Below are 24,048 nucleotides of genomic sequence, written 5' to 3' on the forward strand. Positions count from 1 at the left end.
TCAGGAAAAAGAATATTTTAGAGATTTACTAGCTTTGATTGAAAGTGTTTCACAGATTTCTTCAAAGTTTTCAATTATTAATCAGTGCACCAGGCAGTTCCTTTCTGATGTTTAAGTGATGCAGTCATTACTGGCAAATGGAGATCTAATTTGTTTAGAGGGGAAAAAAATTGTAGTCATCACTGAAGATGTGTGAAACACTGAAACATAGCGTCTGTTGCAGAAATCTTTACTTCCTATTCAATAGCCCATAAATTCACTGATACTCTCATAAAGGAGCACACAGAAACTTTCTGCCTGTGTCATACCCAGCCAGCTTTATATTCTCCTCCCCTACAGGAGGGAGGGTATGCTCAAACTATCACAAGTGAAGAAGCACTATGTAAGAGCTCGGTCTAGCTCTCAACTGTTTTCCTTGGATGGACATTAAACATTATCAGTATAATGGGTTTGGTTTAGTAGTGGTTTAAGTGACCGCATTTCAGTTGGTCTTGCAGTGGAATAGCAGCTGTCTGCACAGGGGCTTGGTTGAAGGGCAGTGATGTTTGGTGCTCTCACAGATTTCTCCCTGCACCTGCGATGCTACGTGGGGTAAAGGAAAAAGTGCAGGTCAATGTTAGAAGGTGCCTGAAAACGCACCCCTGGTATCCTCTGTCTGGGGCTTGGCTGTACCATAGAGGAGACCTCGGTTCTTCTTTCTAGTCTCCCAAAATTACCTTGCCCAGGTTGCGAGGTTACTTCTGCAGTGATGCCTTGGGTAGTCTTGCTGGGGTTTCCAGTAGAGCTCCCGTATCTGTCGTAAGTCGGTTCCAGAGAAGAGGCTGTCAAGTAAATGTGAACTGTCACTGTCTGCTGGCCAGGACTTTGCAGGGGTAAACTTAACTAGTAAAAAGCAAAACACATTTGAAGAAAGATTATATTTCCCCAAATGAGAGTCTCCACTGCTGTGGATAAAATAAAGAGGATAAAATACAATTGTCTAATACAGAACATGATAAAATGACCGTACATAATTCCCCGTGACTAGAAATAAATGTTTAACAAACTTCTCCCAATGGGCTTGTTAAAGATGAAATATTTATTACTATATGTTAATTATAGGGTTTAAGCAGTACTTAAGTCATTTAAAGGGATTGGCTTCATCTTGCTTTCAAGACTTTTATGTGATTAAATCCTTCTTCATCAGTTGTTCTTTGTGCTAGAGTGGTTTGCACAAACATATCCTTAACTAAAACAGTGTCTGCAATGTTGTTATGCTGTATAGGATGAATAGTGGACAGTTTTCTTCATGAATTTCATGACCCAAGCAAAATGAAATTTCCATCAGATTTAATGTTTTTGCATGTCAACTGAAACACAATGCCTTTTCAAGTCTAGAAACATCATATTAATATACTGAAATTATACATCACTCCTGGGATATTAGTCTCTGACACCAACAATCAGTTTTGAAGAAGTCTGTGTATACTTTTTGGGGGGGGGGGGGTGCAATATGACGGAAGTACATACTTACCATGTAAGTCTTCTTGCTTCCCTTGAACAGCTTAAGATATCAAAAGAACCATAAATATTTTGCACTTTTACATCTTAAATACTGTTTTGTGCCAGCATATTTTATATTTTGCACAAAATCACTTTGAGGAAAATTTTTGGTTTATCAGAACTTCAAACTATTGTTGACAAAACTCTGTCATCTTAGGGTTGATGAAGAGCTGAAGCTTTGTGCTGCTTAGGGACTTTTCATTGCAACAACCTACTGCCTATTCAGAAGATAAACAAATAAAGCAACTTAATCTCTAGTGACTCTAAATGGTTCCTAGTTACACTCTTAGATAATTAACTTCTCCTGTGATGTGCTCACTTAATAGATACCTGGTCATATGTGACCATGTTTATTTAATGTGCTCTGCAATATTTATACCACAATACACCCTTCTCATTATAAAACAGACATTCTTTAGTTTATTTACACACACACACACATTCTGAAGCTCTTGCTTAGACAAAACTCTACAGGTTTCAAGAAAATATATCTGAGTATGCACGTCAGTATATGACTGCACATAAATAGCTTCTGCAGGGACTGTCAGCAAAAGAAAAAATTAATATTTTTTCTTCTCTGCAGCATCACTATTCTGATAATTACATGCATTAAAAAATTAGGGACATGCTACATGAAGAGTGATTATTAATATTTTTTTCTTCCTTTTTTTTTTTTTTCCTTAGGCCTTTATCACAGCCCTCAGGCCCCTCATTAGATTTACCAGTAACATTGTATTTTTCGTAGTGAGCACAATACCGCATAGGTCATGAGCTCAGTAGATTTATGCAGAACTTTGTGGTACCTGTCTCTGTAACAAAGCCCAAAGGGATGTAAACAGAGATCTCTGTAGCATATTCTGTTCCCCAGAATTAATTCCAAAGCCTATGACAAAGACCACTAATTTGTAATGTTTCTGACTATACTTCATATGACCTTGGTAGATGCCTTCCTGGGTATGTTTACATATACACAGGCATGTGAGCAAATGTTTACATGTCTGAATAGTGCCTATGTGTGGGTGCAGAACAACCCTGTCTTTTCTTAAAACTGCTTTACAAAATTGATCAAAACTGAAAGCAACTAAATGGCCACATTTCAAATTCCTCTTAAATTAGTAACACATCTTGTCTCTCACTTGAATGAGCTTATACTGAGTTTCGAGTCTTGTAAATATGTGCCTTGCCAGAGCAGAAGAATCTGGCATGTATTCTCTTGGGCTGGTTTCCACTTATAACGTGTGTGGGCATTGATAGGGAATGTCCTCAATATTTTAAACAAAAATACCTTAAAATAACCAAAAGAAATCTGGACAGTTTAAAACAACTGTTAAAAACAGAAGTATCTCTTTTAAGCTGAAAAAAAGTTATTTAAAAAAAGAATTTACTGGAATAAAGCATTTCCCTGCACTAATTGTGGAGTGCCATACAACTAGTTGTACAGCACTTTTTACTGGAGCATTGAAAAATGTTTTAGGGAACACAAGATCTCTGTGACTCAAAGCTGTTATCTCCATTTCAGATGATGGAGATGGAGAAGTGATTTCCTACAGACTGCAAAGCCAATCTGTCACAGACTTTATCTTAATATGTAAAAATGATGCATGGAAGTTCTTAGTGCTGCCGTGTTTAATATCATGTTGCTGGATGGTCAATACACAAAACAAACAGGAAAGAAATGTAACTATGTATAGTATCATTGATATTTTTTAATTTAAAAAACCCCAACTATTAAAGTAATTCAACTTTGTTCCTCTAATAAAGTTTAAACTCTTTTCTGAGAACTGTGCTGATATCAGCTCTATGTTGCTTTCTTTTTCCAAGTACACAATCAGAAGTGCACTCACGGGAAGTTGATGATTACCATTGTACAGTTGCTTCAAAACGAGCAAAACATGTCTGAGAATAAACCAGATCTTTTCAATTCTTCTTGAGTAATTGTATGGAGTCATTTCCTTCCCATGCACCACTTCCATCTCCACCAAAGAGCTCCTAGGCCTTTGCGGGTTTTTTTCATCAGGGTGGCCACCATGAAAGTGTACGTCTCTCCTAGCAATAGCTGTGCCATTTTTGCATTAGGCTTCTGAGAATAAGCTACTTGAAAATTAAGTGGCTGCTGTCTTTAATATGATAATGTATGGGATAAACACCTACAACTCTTGTAAGGGGAGATGTCTTGTTGCAATGTATGGCTTGTGCAACCACTGGGAGTGATGGCCAAGAGCAAAATCTTCCTGTTTGCTGAGAATGTAAAGAGCATGTCAGTAGTGTGTTGGATAATGCCAGCTTGCTCCTTTTGAAATGTGCTCCTTATATGAGGAAGTAGCTCTATCTCTTTTAATATCATTTGAAACCAAACACCAAAAAAGTACCTAAATTAGGAGCCCAGAGATCCTGCAGTCTATACTCTAGTAGAGATTTGAATTGCTCTGTGGAGATGCCTCTCTCCATCAGTTACAGAGGTAGCCTAGAGCAAGCTAGCTCCTAAACTAAGTGCGTGCTTCAATAAAGTGTCTGCAATTAAATGTGACAAATTCGGTCTTTGGAGGTGCGTTCTGCAAGGGGAAGTGGACTGGGCGCCACACAACTGTGCTGCTGTGCAGCCTGTGCTTGGTGCAGTTGTTTTTGTCTTTTTTTAATGTATCAAGTGTTGTTAATTTGTTTCTTGATAGCTAATGATTTTTTATTTTCCCTCTCTTTTGAAGAAATTACTGGAAAAGTTGTCAGATTTTTTCTGAGCCATTTGCAAAACATAAGGAAACGCGCATGATACAGCTTAATCATGTTATAAGAGATTGTTACTCTAAAAGGCAAACTATTTTAGTTATATTGTGTTACTGTGCCATTAGTACTGTTTGACTGCCAACTGTGCAGCAGCGGGGCTCCAATCAACAGGAGCCTTTGTGTGTTTTCCATTGCAAAGAGTGCCAAGGATAGGAGGGAGAGAGGCTCTTTAGTGGTACAATTTTTTCAGTGATTAATAATACTTGAGATCCATTTCAGTGATCAGAAATGCGTCTTAATGAGACAATTAGTCAAACCATAAAAGCTGTGCAGCAATTTAGTTGGTGTTACTACTGGAATAATTTGCTGCTGCTGTTTTCTTCCTCCTGATTTGACTTTATCACAATAGTCTGGATGAAAGTCACTGTAGAGAGGACTTGCAGGGTAGGTTCAGTTTTCAAATGGCCATGATTATCTGTGGGGCAGATAATCCCCTTAAAGATGAGGGAGACTTTGAGGAAAAAAGTGGTTATTTCACATAGAAAAAAAATTAAATGCCTTTGTCCAAGTGGCTACTACAGTGCCTTCAAATATCCAGCTGCCTGCTAGTGCCATGGCAACTAATCACAGGTAGTGTTTGGGGGACGGGTACCAAACTGAAAGGGCTACTTCAAATTTGTATTTATTTTTCCCTTCTGTAACAAAAGCACAGTAATGGGGCCTGAGATCTCTTTATGCATTCTAGCTGGCTGTGTTCAAAATGTCTGATGGAGCTAATTTTTTATCTCACTGGAAGATATCTCACTGTCATATTAAAAAATCTTTTCTCATCTGTCTCTGGTCTTTCATGATTTGGTCATAATATTACTCTAAAGCAAAGTCAGAGCACTTGTTCTCAATCCATACTTGTCTTGAAGTTTGCTGCTTCTCTTTCAGACCTGCAGCCTTGTGTTCCTCAAAGCTTGTTTGTATTTATTCCAGCTAAACATGTCGATCTATTATGGCTTAATATCGCCTTACAGAACTCCTGTCATTCTAACTTGAAGGTATGTCAGAAATGTCCTCAGTGATGTTACAGAGGGCACTGAACACAGCAAAACTAAAACACTTTTTAAAAAATAGTCACACTGCTGAGTTCATCTGCCTGGAGCATTTCCAATGATGTTCATGGCGTTCCATGCTCAAGAGATCTGGGGAGTTTAGTCTTCTATTTTGGAGAGTAAATTCTGCCCAGAACTAACATTATTTAAACTAACTTAGTCTAATTAATTTGCATTTACCGAAGAGGCCAATAAACAATTTACTGCCAGAGCAGAAAGCCATTTGTCGGTGTCCCACTGACAAATGCAGTAGAGTGGGTTTTTTACAGCCCCTGCCTGTGCCGAGGGCTGCACTGGAGCCTGAGGCTGGAGCTGGGCTGCGGTGCAGGACAGCCTGCTCAGTCGTGACAGGATCAGAGACACAGCAAGTGTGAACTAACTCACTGCTGTCTGGGGAACGAGAGCGGGGCAGATGCTGAAACCCCAGTCTGCTCTCTGTGTGAATGTCTGCTGCAGAAAGTGCCTTTTTTATCTGTGCCAAGCTCAATTGTATTGATCTCAATATGGTTCAGTCTGAATGTTCTCACTTTCTAATCTTGGTGTATCAGAGTTGTAGAAAGCAAAAATGTTTCAGTCTTCAAAAGGGACAGTACAGTTTCTGCTTTGCTCAACTTTAACTATGAGTATTTTTTTCTCACTAAAGAATATTGTTTTAATGCCTCTGTCATCTATAGGTCATTGGAAAGGGACTGTGTTTGGACATAGTGATAGTGTTATTTTGACAACGCTTTTGTGTTGGATTAGTATCACTGTAAATGTGGCTTGGTTATTTGTAACTGCAGCTATCTCCCTGCAGGTTACAGCTGATAGGAGATACCCAGTGATGAGATTTCTTTGTCTTTGGTTTTGTGCTGGGTGGCCGGTCTCTCCTGCAGCTGCACTAGAAAGTGCAGCTTTGCCGCCTAGCGCTCCCGACCCTCAACAAATCCTGTGTTTTTTTGTTCACACCACTCATTAGGATGCAAAGACTAACCACTTCTTTCTTTCATAACTAATTATGGGCCAAACTGAAAATTGCTCAGGGTACCAGCATTGTGGCATATGATTATTTGCAAACTGCTGAATTTACCTGAGTCAGAAGTGTTTTTAAAATTAAGTTGAGGTTGAGAGTATATGTTGACAAATCAGGAGCAAAAAAGAAGCTTCATACTCTAGTTATTGGGGGGTGGGGGGCAGGAAATAGAGAGGAAAAGGCAGCATTACTTTTGAGATATCAGGAATATCAGTTGTGGTAACACCCAGTCAGCTTTATTCCCGTCCTTATGGCTATGCTAACTTCTTTCTCTCTGTACCTTTGGGCTGTGTCTGATGATGCACGAGCTATTTTCTGAGACATTTGTGACCAAGAGAGGAACTGCCACATCTGTATGAATATGTATGGATTGATCATCAGCTATGAATGACTTTGAAATTACTATTTTTGACATAGGAAACTTTCTAAAAGTTGAAAGAATGAAAGCTATCCAGGAGTTTCATTCTTTTTTTAAGGAAAATCAAACTATTAGAACTACATGCAAGTCACAGTTCTACGTGAATTTGTAATAGTCAAGGTAGTAACATATAACTGGTTCTGGAAAAGGCGGTGTATTCTTATTTGGTTGACACATGGGTGTAACAAGATTATCTAGAGCTTCATTAAGTGACCTAGAAGTGTAAAGAACCAACTGCATCCTGACATTTCTAATACCTTTGTAATGCAAGTAAGTTGCCTGACAGAAAACCAAGGTAAGAGGAAAATCAGTCCCTGTAAATTAGTATGCGTTTAACACTGCTTTTCTGGCTTCTTCACAAAGTGGATCCAACTTGCCATCACCTCCTAAAGGAGAAAAACACAACTTAGAAAATAAATTTATTCTTATTTTACATGTCTACTTCTCCTAGCATCTACATTCCTTTGCATTCTCTCTCACAGTACTTGGACCCAGCTTGGCTCTACTCTGGTTAGCTGTATAATCTGAGATTGATTCAGCATTGATCTGGATTTGAAACAGAGCAAAAAGTAAATGCGGCAGTGCAGGTGGTTCAGCAGACAGTAGTGTGGCCTATTAGCCAGTACTTCACTGTCCAGCGTAGGGCTAGGATTGGGACAAAAAAAAAGTTCTATTTTGTTGGAAGAAATATCCAGCTGGAACCTCCCAGTTCCTGACCTGTCTGCCTGCCTTTCAGAAAGGTGAAACCAACCAAGCTGTAGTGCTGGAAATGCCATTATCCTTGGTCAGTTTTCTGCTTTTGCTCTACAACTTCCATCGCCAGCCCTAGAGAGGCTGTTGAAAAGTGGGGAGGCAAGAAGCAGTGGCTTTCAGCCTTTCTCTGGAAGCCACTTGCATAGGAGATGAGAAAACTTGAGCCCTGAACTCCTTGTCTCACCTGCAGCAAAAAATGATAAAAATATTACTCTCTGTGAGGCACCGAGATGGTATTATCTGTGTTTTGCTGGGGGGGAGGAGGGGAAGACAAAAAACCCAAAGAAACTAAGGCCCAAGCAAAGAAAAATACTTGCTATTTTGAAAGCAAAAGGATGCCCTAATACTTCTGTGGACTGAAACCTAGCAGGTTTTCTTGTGATTGTGTGCTGGTGCATCCAGGAAGGCCCTGAACAGTGCTCTCCCAAGCATGGCCTTAACTCCCAAACCATCCTCTCTTCCTGACTGTGCCCTTCAAACTGCCTCAAATATAAAGGAGTGCAGAGCTTACAAGTGTTAGTGTTGACAGAACCTGGACTGTTTATGCCTTAGGAAGCACTCATTTCAAAATGTGAGTGCTTTCAGCGAGAGATTGCGATGAATAAAACTCTGTACTTACCAAAATCCAGGTCATTGATGTTGCAGCGAAATACCATCTCCCCATTGACCACCAGCTGTACAGTGTTCCAGTCTGGTATCTCTTCCAGAATAAGCTGATGCCTGCAGGACAGCTGGAAAAGGGCAAAGAAGCAGTGGCCAGTACTATATTTTCTTGGTTTCCTGTGAACTCTTGAGTGTATCTAAGTTTTAGCTCTTATGAGGGCAAGGAGCAAAAAACAGTGTTAATGTAGTTAAGTGCTGTACAAATCTCCCCACAAATCCTATCAGCTTTAATCTCTGGCTTCACTATTATTACATTAATGGCTCTCCTTTGAATGAAGCCTCCACCCTCTGTCATTTCTAGTTCTAGCGGTAAAAGGCAATAAATTCATTATGTACTTGTATTTGCTATTAACTGGCACAGCAGCTGTAAGAAATGCAACGTATTTATTTGTAAGTACCATGGAATAAGACTAAATTCAAAAGAAATCTCCAATAAATGTTAAGATGGTGCTATAGAACAGCTGGAACATTAAGTGAACAACCTTGATAACCCAATTGTTCATTGACGCATAATTTATTTCGCTTCTGCTGAAAGAGTAATTCCTCAGGACATTAAAGACTTGAGATTTTGTGAAGCTGAGAATGAAACCAGAAGGTACAAAATCCTCTCTCGACCCACATATTTGTTTAGATGAATTAGGTGGGTTTTGGTTTATTACGGTACATTGTATAGTGTTGTTGTAAATTAATGGGAACTGGGGAAATAAGAGAACTGGCTGATAATGCAATTCCAGCAAGACAGAAATGCCATGTGCTTCTGCCTGGGCCCCCATAGATTTTTTTTTTTTTAATTCATCTTATTCTGTTGACTTGTTTTCCAAGGCAGAAGTAGATCCCTGTACAGTCAAACATTCAGGGTCTCACCTTTACAGGTTTTTATCAGCTACGTGTTAAGGCTGAGACAGCATACTGACCAATACCCATCAGTTATTTTGGCAGGCAGAGGTACTGCTTCCTCTATCCCAGTTCCAGGGTAGCTGTATGACTTGCAAGGGTCGGTGTTTCTCAAACATTTAACCTAACTGCATCCACCTGTGACAGCTGTTGGCAGCATTTTAATTCAACTTACTGAAAAGCTACAGAAAACGGCTGAGGAAGGAGTCTGGTTCATAAAGCAGCATGGTTTTGTCATCCTCTTCAGGCAGCTCTCCCTGCTTTCTAGGAAACTTCGATGGCAAACTCTGACAATTAATTCACATTTATAAAATGGATGAGAGAGATGGCATACCTCTATACTGTTGGCTCTGAATTAAAAAAGAAACCTTACTAGTTTCCCTAGGTTGAGCCATGGTCTCTCTCGGTCCATGCCAGGTACATTGGAACGATCTCGCAACCCCAGTAAGATAGTTTGAATGAGTTGCTGGTAGCCCATATATCGCATTAACTCGATGCTCTTTGTAAGTTTCCTGTGTCAACCAAATAGCGATTTGTCTGACACTGAGTGTTTCTTTCTTTTTTTGGACGCATCTATGTGATCTAACTCCCAGCTGGAGCCTGGCTGCCAGCGCCCCAAGTCGGAGAGCGCTCTGCTCCCAAACACGGCACGGGTACCCCCCCCCCCAGTCTGGGGGTACCTGCCACCTACGTTAATTGCTGGGCGTTACAGCTGAGCTGTAAGCAACAAACGTTACTTTGTACGCCCAAGTACTTTGCTTTATAGCTACATTTGAGCTTAAACAGTTTCATCTTTGATTTACGAGTTTATTTCAGACTGTGTTTTTAATGAGGTTTGTGTAATTGGAAAAGAAAAATACATACATACTCTCGTACGAGCTTATTTCAGCAAACACAGACGGTGGGAGTGTTTGTGCGTCCCGCGGCACGGTTAAGGACCAGCTCTTCCCTTTGTCGCACACGTAACGCAATCGCTAGAGCCTCGCGTTGCAGCCTGCGAGCCGTCCGACACCGAGGCCCTTCCGGACGGCGCGACCAGCCAGAGCCCCCCGCCACACCAGCCGCCGGGCCGGGCCGGCCCGGGCCCTGCCCGCCGGGCCTCCAGCTGCCGCCCTGCCCGCTGCGCCTACCTCTCCCTCAGGGGAACGGCAGAGCGCGGGGCCGCCTGCAGACCCCAGCCGGGCGGCGGGGCTTGGGGCTTCGGCCGGTGCTGCCGAACGAGCCGGCTGCTGCGGGGCAGGCGCACGGACGGGCGGGCGGGCACCCGCCGGCCCCACAGGCGGGAGGCGCCGTCGCCTGCCGGTGACCCGCGCGCCGCCTCGCCTGGCGGGGCGCGCGCCCCGGCCGTTGGTGGCGGCCGTTGGCGGCGGCCGTTAGGAGCCGTCGGCGGGAGCCGCCGGCGGCGCTGCCCCGGCCCTGAGGGGCGGCGCAGGTGGGTGTCTGAGGGGCGGCGGCGGGGACCGCCCCAGAGGCTCCCCCGCGGCAGGCGGCCTGCGGCGGGGCGAGGGGGGCCGGCGGCGGCGGCGGCGGGGGAGGGGCTGCCTGGCACAAAAAGGCGACGAGGTCTTTCCTCTGGTAGTTTTTATTGGCGATGCGGAACTCCGTCTTTAAATAAGCTTGAGTTCGCGTTACCAGCGCGCGCTTCGGATCATATATATTAATTAATATAGACAGAGAGATATACTTCGACACAGCACGAAACGTAACAGAAACAAAATGTGCTATAGGTACACATTTGCATTTCTCATAAATCTATGCTATATTATAAAAATAAAAGCATCGCTAAAATATTTTTATGTCTTCCGCAACTCGTACACCAGAAGTTCGGCTGTACTGCCACAACCACGTCCTGCTTAACTACAGATGGCACGAGGCCTTTGGCAGCACTCAGAGGGGTGAGGTTGGGTTCTTACACGCTTAAACCACCGCTCTTTTGAAGTCAAGTTGCTTTTTGCTTTTGTAAATATAGAAGTTGACAAAAAAATCAGCTTTTTAATCTCTACGTCCCAGTACTGTGTGTATGTGGGTGTACACCTCCAGAGAGAGTGAAACAATTACCACCTTGAAATTCTCTCACAGGGGGTTTGCATCTCCCGGCTCCCACCAAGAGGTCTCATTAAATCATTGCCACTTGTTACCTTAATGTAATTACACTTAGTCTGTCAATTGAGATTTTCTCCCTTTTTATAATGAACAATCTATTCCATCATTTTCTGGTTGTAAACACTTTAAAAGCTTCACATTTGATTTCCATAAGTGCATGTGCACAGATTGTATATTTTTGAACTTCAGAGGAGAACTTCATTTGTATAATACAAATACTTTTAAATAGGTACCCAAGAAAACTACCTGTTTCCTGAAATCCTTAATAGATGCAGCTGCAGCACAGGATCATACCACACAGGTGTAGGGGATTCTGTTAACTGAGAAGAAGCACAGCCCCTTATGAAGCTCCTGCTGGCAAAGGGAGAAGTTTGTAATGCCCTGTGCTGTGAATTTTATCCATCTGTAATTTAATCAGGACTCTCCAATTTAAACATACCTAAACTGAGTCTGAAGTTTCTTGAACAAAGTCAGGTACTTTGCAGATACTACTTTTAGCATGGGTAATGGCTAAGGTTAAGCATGTACACAAATGCCTTCCTCTGGAGGGAGTGAGTTCACTAAGCTGCTCATTTCAGGCATTCAGGCTGAACACTAAAACCAGATCAGTAAGTATCTAAGATAAAGCATGAAATGGTTAGCTAAATAAATAGGAAGTATGGGTGGTCACTGGCTTCTTTCTCGAGTAAAAATGTGGTATTTTCTACCACCAGTATTTTCCAGTGTTGGAGAATCCAGAACACCTGTTATGGCAGCTGTAGACAAGTAAGGGGCTCTTAATCATAAATTGGTATAAAATTTCAGGTGTCGTAGTTTCTGTCTGAGTTCTCAGTGACTGTGCGTTAAGCACAGTGTCTGAGCTACTGTTAAAAGTCCAGCCAAAAAATGTAAAATGAAAACACAGGTAATATTTGCAAATAAATATCAGTACCTATGGAACTAGGAATACAAAATAAATTACACATTTCATTAGAAGCAAATTAATAAATAATCAAATAACTATTCACAGCATTTTTATACACTTAAAATATGGTTATAATTTTAAACATATAATTCTATTAAAAAATCTTGAGATTGTAGTGCTACATTTATGTTAAAAATGCAGAATGCCTTTGTAGTAACATGAAACAGAACAAAGCAAAATTACTGGGAATGTTTCAAAGTAATTTTCATAATTATAGTATGGGAACAATTTAAAGTCATATTTGAACCGTATATTCATCAGTGAACATTTGGTTTGACTAACAGTTTTCTTGATTTTTTTTTTTTTAAATTTTTTTACATTTGAACTTTGGGGCAGCTTTTATACCATAATATTATTTATATAACCTCACAATAGATTTAATCTTTGGCTTGAACCACAGCTCATGGAGTAATAAAACATACATATTTTTAAATGAACTCATTAACCTTAAAAAAATGAGCCCAGCTCTCAATCGCTGTAAATCATCACAGTTGATTAGCTCCAACATAGCTGACTTGCTCCAATTGATTATCAGGCCCACTGTGCTTTCATATATGGGGTCGTGGATAGCCTTTATCCAGCAGACTGCTTAATTGCATGTATGCAACTCCAAAGAGGCACTAAAATAAGCATGGACATATATAATCTACTGAATCTGTATCTAGAGTTCCTAGACAGAAATGTACCTGCGCTTCTAGTTTATTTAATAAACCTATTCTCCTGCTTTTAGGCTTGAGAGAGCTTAAGCATGTGATTGTTCAGTCTGCAAAAGAAGAAGAAATGTTTCCGCTTCTCCACAGGCAGGTGTGCTCCAGCTTGCCTAGCAAGGGGTCTGCACTGGAGTTAGTAAGTGTCTTTAGTCATTAAATTGTATTCTAACAGTGATGACTGAACACCTCTAAGCAAGGCAACATATTTCAGCTTGAGAGAAGGTAACTGAAAATATCAGTCCTTGGAAGGATTTCTAGGGAACAAAAGAGATAATAAGAAAACCCTCAGGATAACACTTTCAGAATATGGGAATTACCAGATACTATATTATTTTCCTCATTGCATTTACTGTATATTGCAGAATATGATACCCTACCTCTACTATTAAAAAATACAAAATATAAATCCCTCCCAAATGGGATTATGCAAAGCTGATATGAGTACTCTTAAACTGGTATTTATAGCTCTAGCTTGGAGACTTCCTTATATTGCAAGTTTGCCTCTTCATTCCAGTTACTTATTGCTCTTTGATTTTGTGTGGTTGCATACACTCTCCTGCTAGTCACAGCGACTGAATTCATTCCTGTGCAAACAAAAAAGGTCTTAAGTAGGATTGAATTGCACTTATGCTTTGTGCTTTGCCTCTCCGTCAGACTGGATTTTGCTCACTGATAAATAATTTCTATTTATTACGGACATGTCAATTTATTACAGACAAAATTCTCCCAGTTCTCTATGATGGATCTTATCACCAGTATGCTGCTTTCAGATGGGACTGTGCTGGGGCCAGTGCAAACCAGAATAAGGGCTAAATTATTTCTGCAGCATTTTTGAACTGGGGGATTGTGCAAACACTAGTATAATCTTCCTAAACTCTGTTTGTGGAAATACCCAGCAGCCACTCTTAAAAATAATCTGCTTTTCTTATGTAGGAAATAGCATGGTGGTATTAAATACTCTTCATGCATATTTTCAAGATCTAATGGCATCAGCCTATTATTTACAATGTTACTCTCAACAGTACCCATAGAGGAATTTTTTTTTTTTTCTTTCTATGCAAATCTTGCAGGAATAGATGTGAATATTTTAGAACTACTTGCAGGGGATATTAATTAATTGGTGTGCCTTAGTATTTAATTTATGTCATATACAAACTTACTGATTTTTTTAGATGATAAAATGGCCTAAGTTGGTTATGGTTAGAAATGGTAGTACAACACACACTTGTATTGCTTCCTCCTTCATTTCAGCCAGTATGACCAAACCTTTTTTGCTGACTCTCAAGCAAGAAATGGTAGCTGTAGTACTTACAGGGTTTTAAATGTTGGCAACAATGTAAAACAAATGACATTTTGGTTCTACACTAATATATTACTAGTACTATCTTGCCTTTGAACAACTATGTCATTGTTTCTTCATCAGGTGAATTCAGGAGAATAATTCCCACAGCCTCTTAGAGTTTGCGGTCACTCTGCAGCTGTGTGGCTGCTTCTTGTTTAGCAAGTGGCTTTGCCATTGTAGAGTTGCATTTGCTGCACAGATCTCTCATTTCTAGGAGACTTTCTTCCACAGCTTTTGCAAACATGTCTGAGGAGGTTTCTTTGCAGTCTTTAAAGCTTGAGATGCAGAATAATACATGCTCTGGCTGAGGGTTATAACATGCCCCATAACCATTGGGCACGACTGGCCCATAGCAGCAGAACATTTCCGTTGTAGTTGGAACCTGGTTGCAGGGAGAAGGTAAGGAGTGATCTCTGATTAATCAGGGCACCTGAAATCAGCTGCTTAGGAATGAGGAAAAAGATAAACAAATGCTACTAATGCTGGAAATGTGGTGAATCCCCCTTGTAGAATATCACTTCCTTCAGAAGTCCAGACCTGGAGCTGATACTTGGAAGGTAAAAAGCTGATCTTGGTATAGAATTTGGTTGCTCTGTTTGTTTGCCTGTGTTTGAAAACTGGTATCATTTGAAGCGGATATAATGCATTTCTTTGCCCACTTTATATATGTTACTGATAGATAGGGATCTTTTAAGGCTGTACGTAATTATGATACATAAAATTTCGCTATGGTTTTTAATTTCTTAAGGTTCTATTAAACTTGTAATGTGAAGACTGTAATCAATTATAGAAAGTAGTATTGTCCATGTCTAATAATCATTTATAATCATGATGCTGTATAAAAGTGTATTTTAATACATCTAGCTGTTATATTTCTATTACACCTCAGTTTAATCATGGCATAATACAGGAGCAAAACACTTTCTCCTGCAGAAAATAAAAGATGTGTTAGAAATCTATATGTTTCAGACTTTGTGTACATGGGCCTTCACAAATGACATTTGGCTTTTTAATGGTGTAGAACAAGCCATTAGTCCTGCTAATAGAGCCATAGAATTGTCAGATAAATTTGCTGTGCAACAGCCGAAGGCCATAAAGCTATTCAGAAGCACTCTTTGCTCATGGCTAGTTTCTTGGAGAATTTATGTAGTAGTATGTTGGTTACGTTCACTCATGTCTGAAAGCCTACAAACATTATGACAAGATCAAATTACTTATTAAGGTTTTATGCTGTAGCATGACATTATAAGTCTCTTTTGTTGCATAGTTGCAATCTGTGCAGTTGGGTTAGTGTTTCAGTAAATGAATTCCTACATAGATTTCTTCTTTCATTAGGACTGCTACTATATGCAATGAAACATTTCATTTTTAGGCTGTATGCTATAAAGATGTTTCCTTATTCAGAACATTAAATGTAGAAAGTGTGGACTCTTAGGAGTATCTTAGTGTAGTTGCAAATAACTGTAAATTCGTAAATGTCTGTAAATATCTAAAATGTCTGTAAATCCAAGATTCATGCCTGCAGAGGTTGAAGTCTTACACTGAGTAACTGAAGGCTCTCAAAGACTTCAAACACAGCTACCTTTTAAGAGTAGAATTTCCTCATGGCTCTTGGCTTTTGTTTCTCAGAGTGGCAGCCTATCTGGCTTGTGGCTGTACTGTCACTGGAGTAAAGAATTCCCACTAGAGCTGTCACCTTAGGGGAAGGAGGAGAAGAAAGGGAATGGGAAGATATATAGTTTGGAAAGTGAGGAAACACTGAGCCCTCATACAAATTTTACTGAGTGAGTTTGTGTGCATTTCCAGGAAGGTCTTTGGAATATTGCAAGGGAAGTGATAACTTCAGTCAATATTTACGGTGCTGATTTTGCAGAGTGAACCAAAACTGGATTAAAAATCTGGAGAATTTTGCAGACTTCTTGATAGTATCAGCTTTTTTTTTTTTTTTAATACATTGTTCTCGCTGTGAGCTACAAGGTCTGGCAGAACACAAATGAATTAGCCTTTGCTTAGCAAGACCAGTGAACATGAGAAACTCACCTGGCTGGTTGAGAGGATGAATCGATTGCTTGTCAAATATGTCTCATCCGTAAATATCTCTGGCAGTTCCTTGAAGTGTTCCCGTGCCACCTCCCTGAGCCCTAGCAGGTGATTGTCTATTGCCATTCCAGTAATAGCCTGCGTACAACATAAGACACCAGCATTTAACTGAGTATGGAGACGTTTTCTCGGCTGTTACTGCCTTGTTCTCTAGTCAGAGTTGATGAACTGGGTTTGAGTGATGTAATGCCTGTAATGTTCAGATATTACTCTGAGTATGTACTTTGCTGATGATCAGTAACTAGAAATTCATATGGTGCTCTGAAGATGTAAAAAGTTGGAAGGAAATGGTTTTGAGATGTATTATGTACTGATGTTATCTGGCGTTCTGGGTGTTCATCATCTTTCAGAGCTGAATATCATGGTGTGGGCTTCCAAAGCTGCTGGGGTGAGCATATGGGACACCAGAAATCTCACAGTATGTTTTGGAATTGCCTGTGCATCACTTAGATTGTATTTCAAGATTGGAGGCTCCAAACCACCTCCAAATTGGAAGAAATTAAAGTTTCATTGCCTTGCTGCCTGCATCTCACTCTGGCAGGTAAAGTATGTGTAATTCCATAGAATTTAGATCCAAAGATTTGGTAGATGTCTCCAACAGATTTAACAGTGATCGTAGAATAACAGATAGCTTTACCAGTGTTCTATCACAGATCTACTAGCATACCCCACCACTTGAGAAGACTGAGATTAGGGACACAGATATCTTCTCAATTCACTGCCCAAATATCCCAGTTCTCTCCCCCTCTCCCTGTGCTGGCGTCATTGCAGAGCTGGATTATCTCAGGGGCAGCCGTTACTTTAGCCCTCGCTCTAATGAGGCAATTGGAAACAGTAAGTGTAGGACAGCATAGTTGGATGGTACCGTAGTCCAGGTACCATGAGTCTAAAATCAAATTAAACAGGGCTTAACAGAGGAGAATAATGTGCTTGACAAGCAAGAGACCTAGAGCAGTCTACTTGCCATCCTGCTTGCCCATGTATCTGCTCACCATCATCCCCAGCGCAGAACCAGCCATGCTTGCCCTCAAACCCTGCTTCTGAATGTCCCCAATTTCCTCTCCCGTCTCATGGTTACAGGCGAGGCCATCAGCAGCACATGCAGTGGCTGAACGTTAGCAGCAGGGGCACACTGGTGGCCAGCTAGCCAGCTCACGAGAACTACTGCTGAGCCTGCAGTCAGTCTTTCTGCCATGAGCTTGCTATGCTTAGGTCTGTCTGCTCTATCCAGCTACCTAATGCTATAGACTTAAGAAATTTTTTAGCTTTAAGATCTTTGCCCTGCTAGCAAATGTGATTGAAGATGACTAACAGGATCAGAAGTCAGTAGTGGGAGATGGGCAGACAGGATCGTTACGGAGTTTTGTTTCTTTAGGAAACCAAATCAAAATTTTGGCATCTGAAGAACAGCACTGAGCTGTTTCAACCAGGCAGGATTTGCCGTAGATTAAAACAGGCATTTAAAATCCTTCAGTCTAGATTTATTCTAGCTGGTGAGAGCATTGATTATGGGGACTGAGCTGTAGCTTGAGGGAAATAAGCAACCTGAGAGAAGGCAAGATTTAAAGAAGAGAACAAGCTTGGTTTTCCTCTTAAGGGGAGAATTTAAAAAAAAAAAAAAGAAAAGAAAAAGAAAAGAACAAGTTTGGTTTTCCTCTTAAGAGGAGAATCATTTTAACCACTAATAAGTGCCCGAAGCAGGGGGCTGGGAGTGCAAAATCTTGTTTGGCTTGTTAAGGAGTAGGCACCATTGGTAAAAGGGCTATTTGTTCATCAGCCCAGACAGAGCAAGGATGCTTGCAAAAAAGTAGCACACATCAGGACAGTGTTCACGTTGTTTTTCCCATAGAGTGAAACTGACTTGATAATCAAAGGAAATATTTTGCTATCACACAAGATTTATAAGGCTGTTAGCAATGACATTTTTGCAACATAGATCAATGTCATGTCTGAAGAGAGGCTGAGACAGGCTAACGAAATAAACTGTGAGTCAACGCATAGGAAAAAACTGTGCTAAATTGAATTTTAGAGCTCCGCATTTAAGATAGCAATGCTACTAGTAAGCCCTAACAAGGGGAAATAAAATCATTAAATTGCTTTTTGTTTTATGAAGTAGATTTTTTTGTTTTTCTTAGGAGCTATTACATTTCAGTCTGTTACACACAATTTAGTCAGACCATGTAAGTCTTGCCCATAGTTTAAAGGCACAACAATTACATTCTGCTATTCAGAGAAAGAAAGGGGAGCTTGGTGAGTAGAAATACCTGGAGACATTCTTAAATTTAAAGATAAATTAATTTTCCAATGGTGATTTTAATATTTTACCATGAGCTACACTGGAGACTGAATTTTATAACAGTTTCTGGAATGGAAATGACTTGGAGGGGGGATTTTATGGATTTTTTTTTTTAAGAGATGTTGTACAGAAATTCCATTGCTTGTGACCTAGGAAACCTACAGTATGTTGTGTTCACTGTGAGATTACCCTGAGATGGTTCAGGTGAGACAGTTGCCCTGAAGTAAGACTTGCTTCTGCTTTAGAGATGATGTGGAGTCTCAGCTTCTAAGATGTGGGTTCCCAGCACAATGCTTGAAAGACAAAACTGTTTTTCTTTCCTGCTTCTTTTGTTTCATGGGAAACATTAGGAACGAATCCTGCCTGGAAGCAACACTTTATCTCTCCAGTGGTCTGAGTATACTTTTGAAACCACCTCTGGAAGTGAATGATTTCTTGAATATTATGAGTATTTAAACAGTAATCAGCAATGTGGGTTTGTTAGGCAATGGTCTGAGGCAAAACCATAGGTAGCAAATTCACTTAACATAGCTGGTTATTAACATCTATTAATTTCATGAGTGGTTTGACTAAGTTGTTTGTAGAGTAAGTCTGTGCTTTGTCTTGGCACAGTGGGATACAGAGCATTACCCAGGCTGGATTGTCTCATTTTGAATCGAGAAAAAATGTGTTGTATTTGATACTAAACTGATTTCTTCACTGGAGGGCATCTCTTCCTTTTATTAGACACCGCATTCAGGTCTTTAAAAGAGAGCTTACTATAATAATTCCTAGAAATTGCACTTTGGAATATCAGTCCACCTGAGGATCAGGTCCCAGATAAGGACCACTCTCCTCTAGGGAAGAGGAACATAAGAAAATGCATAAATGGTTAGTTTTAGGGGGGGAGAAAAAGTTCCTGATGTTCCTTCCAAAGAGCCATCTTAAGTTTATCTGTAACATTATAGCTTATGGGTCTAAATACCTGTAAATCTGGGGGATCTGGATTTTGCAGTTGGAGTTCTATTTCTCATGCATGTTACACAGCAGTTAAATTGGTTGCTTTTAAGCCTTGCTTACTTCTCATCCTGATAAGGCTCTCAGCTGTCCTTGACACTTTTCTTGGCTATCTGCATGGCTAACATTTCGTGTTGATCACAAAACACACAGAATAAAGGCTTATTTCATCTGGCTACTGTTCCTCCTTGCAAACTTTTCAATATTTATAAAAAAAATCCCTTTATTAAATTTTGATTGCAAGCTTTTTAAGATGGAGGCCATTTTTTAATTGTTAATTTGTACAGCACCAAACAGTGGAATCCTAATTCATCCCTGTCCTAATTATGACACAGATACAAATCATAAACACTTCACAGATGCACATTCCCTGTGAATATGTTGAATGCAGAGTGTCATGTTCCATGACAGTTCTAGAAAAGAGAGCTAATGCCCAAGAGTGATGGTCTTGCCACTGATGTCTAATGCAGAATTTTGTTATTTTTCTTTCCAGGAAGCATTTTTTAAGGTGAGATTAGTTGAATATGTCTATTTTGAGAGTGTTTGGGTCATCAGAAATTTTCGTAGGTGTGACATAGGAGGTACTTTCCTATTTAGAGATGCTTATGTTTTCTGGTACTTAAATAGTTAATGATTGTATTTTTGTACTTTTCTTGAAAAAACTAACTAGTCCTTATTCAGACAAAGTAGTGTTTTACTTACCAGAATAGTGTAATTAGTCTGAGCTGCAATTGCATCCTTAAATTTCTGCATCTTCTCAGAATCCTGTTGGGAGAATCAAAATATATCTATTATTGAATAAACCCTCAAAGAAATAGCATCTTCCATCAATTAACCAGCACACAAATAGCAAGCATTCTCAAATGTCCTTTGCTCCTGGCTCAGGTGTAAGTGCTCTTTATAAATGAAAAACCATAGGGATTCAATGTCCTGATCAGCAACAGGGCCTGATTGTGCAAGGGTTGAACAGGCTTATTGGTGGTGGTTTGTTTGAAGATGAGGAAAGACTTGCAGTCTCTTTCATGGATTCCTTCCATGGATTTTGAGGGTGTAGAATATTACTAATTGAATTGCTCCATTTGAAGTAGGGAAAATAATTGCCTAGTGTAATTCAGTGTTTTCAAAACAGCCAGGCAGTATATCTTCTCCAGAATGGTTTATCTAGACAATGACAGTGATATTAATGAAAGCCATTACTGATATTTTACTAGCTGGTCAAAAAATTACTCCCCTGTGTGAAAGGGCATCTAGAATTTTCCAAGGCTGCTCTACCCTCCACAGATGCCTCACATTTCAGATAACAAGCTAGTAAATTTTGACTCCTGTCAAATGGCAGCCTTTTATATTAAGGGAACAATCCTAAGAAGTGCTGCCCTGCTGTACATCAAGTCCGATGCTGCAACTTTGGGAGACCCTGAAACAGCCAGAAATTACTGGGTCTTCAGATAAACAGGGAACCTTCAGCTCCTATGGACGATGAATGATCTTTTGAACAAAGAATTCATTTTAGAAGCAATTCAAGGCCACCATCAGGGACCTTCGAAGTCCAGAGTCTGATATTTTTTCATAGGGCTACAGCTAGGCCTTAGTTCCCTTATACAGATTAAATTACCAAATGCAGTCTTTAAATCTGATTAATTTACAGCTATTCAGCAATCTCTGCAGTGTCAGTTGCTGATTCTTTTACAGCAAGTGTCAAATGCATGAGATATTTCTCCTGCTAGAGAATCAGTCCAACTCAATCAATCTTTGGTGACTGTTCAAGCTACCATTTGAAGATAATTTTTATTAGCATCAGATAGAAAATTTCTTTTAATTTGATTTGGATTAATGGATATATTTTGGGGAGTTCAAGGCTACTTAAACCAAGTGATGCATCTCTCTGTCCAAAAAATAGAATTAACCCCTTCACACCCAGAGGCAGTCTGTAGGTCTGTAGGTCTGAAGAAATCACTTTGGAATAGGGTTGTGTTAAGTGAATTTTGTTTCTGTGATTCTGTGATAACAATATATATCATTTTGAACCAAAAGATGTTCATATCAAAACAAAGATTTCTAAAAGTTTGTGGGAAAGAACAATCACAGATCCATTTAAACGTCCTTTGCATCTCTCAGTGGACAAGAAGCTAGGAAAGCTATCAGTGGATTGGTTTGCATTATGATTACAGGTTTTTCAGGGGGAATGAAACCATTATTCTTCCTACTTGATACTGCCAAGGCATGCAATATAAAGATTTGGGGGCTGAGACTGAGCTCACTCTAGACATGCACAGCATTCTTCTGCTTGCTTCTGTGAAGCAATACAGTTTAGGATGCTGTGAAAGGTGGGCACAGTCCCAGATTTGGGTGGTAAAACAGTGAGAAATGCTGAAGCTTTGGGAGAGCTGAAGAAGTCAGTAAGTGTTGGAATAAGGAAGGTAGGAAGAGATTGTTGGAGGGAACAAGAAGGATCTGGCAAAACAATGTGCTAGGAGCAGGCTGGCTCCTCCTAGGAGTACAGTCAGCCTGCGGCAATGTGTGTTGGGGCTGTGGGTATGCTGAGTGCCCAAGTGTGGAGGGGAGGGTGTGCACAGATGACAGCAGCTTCAAATGAAATATGATTAAGAACCATGTTGTCAGACAGGGACTGATAGCAAATAACAACTGCCTCTTCTTGTCTACTGTATGGTAGTCACTATTATGTGTAATAGTATGGTCATAATCTGCCTTGAATTACCCACTCAGTGTAGGGAATTACTTCAGGTTTCCTTGGAGTTATCATTTTAACACGGAATTTATTTGAGTCTTGTTCATCATGGGCTAAGTTCTGGGCATGGTAACCTTAAGGAGATTGAAGAAGCAGTGGGGGAACAGAGCACTCCTCGGCAAATTTTCCTCATCCTCTGGGACATTAGAGCTTGGTTTACAATATTTCATTCATTTACACTTAATATACAGCCCAGCAATACTTCTAGCAATGCTATGCTAGATTCTAAAGAACAGCCATGTGGGCTGTTGCCACTGGAGTGGGCTTACTGTGCAAAATAATCTATATTGTGGCAGCGTTTTGCATCTAAACAACCACCTGGAAATTCCCTGTACAGCAGCGAAGTGCAGTGGGTGGAAGTGGTACATGGAGAGACGTTGAGAGAGGCTCTCCAGGGATGGCAGGCGGGACAGCGCACAAAGCTGTTTGTGCAGCTATAGTCTCAGCTCTCTCAGCTGTACCTCTTTGCGTCCCCATCTACTATGTACAGTACTCATGCTTCTGGCAAACAGATGGTGGTGTCTCAAAGAAAGGCAATTTAATTTTTCTTTTTGCAGGATGATGTCAGGACAATTTGGAGAGTTGCTTTATTAGCTTGATGAAGTTTTTTCGTCATGAAGGTTCAGGCCCCTTGAGGATCCTATAGAACTAACTCTGTTTGGTAGAAACATACCTTTAAAACCAAATAGATCAGCCAGAACCTTATGCAGAAATCAAAGCATGTGAATTGTATCACTTCACACATTGCAATCTGCAGCAGAGCTATCTACTGCAGGGGACCTGCCAGGCAATTCCCCTGGTGTGGCAGTATAATGATCCTGAATTTTGCATGTTCAGCCTAGATTTCTGTAGGGAGCTGAATTTGGATATGATGATAGATCATTCAGAAGACAGTACTAAGTCTAAAATCAGATGTTTTGTTTCTTATAATGTCATGTTTAGGCACCTCTGAATCTTAAATAAAAATAAAGAAATATTTATATTTAGCTTAATGGTTGGTTTGCACAAAACCCAAAATCCTGTAAGGCTTGCTACCCTGCCCTATGCCTTTATGTTCTTGGTTAACAGTTTAAAAAATGAGAGATTGGGGATTGTGAATGCGCTATTTGCTTAGTGTTTTGCCAAAGAAGGCAGATGTAGCCAGACCAACATACCGATAGAGCTGTCTTGTCATCAGTCATTGCTTTTACAAAAGCAAATGCTTCTGAGGTAGCAGACCTAATATTGTCAACTCTGCCCTCATCAAATCGGCGTATGGAAGCACTTTCGTAGGTAGGGACAAGTCTCCTGTGGCATCTGAGAGAATGAAGTAAGAAAAACAAAGAATATTTTCAAGGAGTCATAAAGACTGAAAGAAATAGGCTTGGTATGTTTTATTGTTACAGCCATGATTTTATTTTTTGCATAGTATTCATCTTAATGTTGATACAATTCTGTAAGAAACTTAAAAAAGATGGATGCTCACTCCTTTCTAATATGAGGAGCTGCATACAGCTGTATACATTTTAGTTATGCATTGCCAGTAAAAAATGACTTGCTGTGTAAAAGCAAGGCTAGTAAAGCTAAAATTTACTGAAAGATCTCAAGGAATGTTTTATTTGTACTGCATCATAAAATAATTGTGTAATTAATCATTTACATATGGGCTTGAAATATGTTTTATTTAAAACAAGAAAAAAGTATGCTCT

General features: G+C 40.1%; 1 protein-coding gene across 2 annotated transcripts in view; it reads right to left on the reverse strand.

The window, feature by feature from the left end:
* Positions 1–4,226: 4,226 nt before the first annotated feature.
* Positions 4,227–24,048, reverse strand: part of CHAT (choline O-acetyltransferase) — a 42,716-nt gene continuing 22,894 nt past the window's right edge. The window contains exons 12-16 of one of the 2 annotated variants that reach the window (XM_069796140.1): positions 23,515–23,656; positions 20,317–20,379; positions 16,263–16,400; positions 8,166–8,277; positions 4,227–7,179 (exon numbers count right to left, since the gene is read on the reverse strand). In XM_069796140.1, the coding sequence (XP_069652241.1) occupies positions 7,115–7,179; positions 8,166–8,277; positions 16,263–16,400; positions 20,317–20,379; positions 23,515–23,656 (520 nt within the window). In that variant the 3' untranslated portion in view covers positions 4,227–7,114. Of the gene's footprint in view, positions 7,180–8,165; positions 8,278–10,681; positions 14,605–16,262; positions 16,401–20,316; positions 20,380–23,514; positions 23,657–24,048 lie in introns of those variants that run through there. The other variant, XM_069796139.1, reaches the window with a different exon arrangement.

Source organism: Haliaeetus albicilla, chromosome 11 (assembly GCF_947461875.1).
Source record: "Haliaeetus albicilla chromosome 11, bHalAlb1.1, whole genome shotgun sequence".
NCBI classification, from domain to species: Eukaryota; Metazoa; Chordata; class Aves; order Accipitriformes; family Accipitridae; genus Haliaeetus; species Haliaeetus albicilla.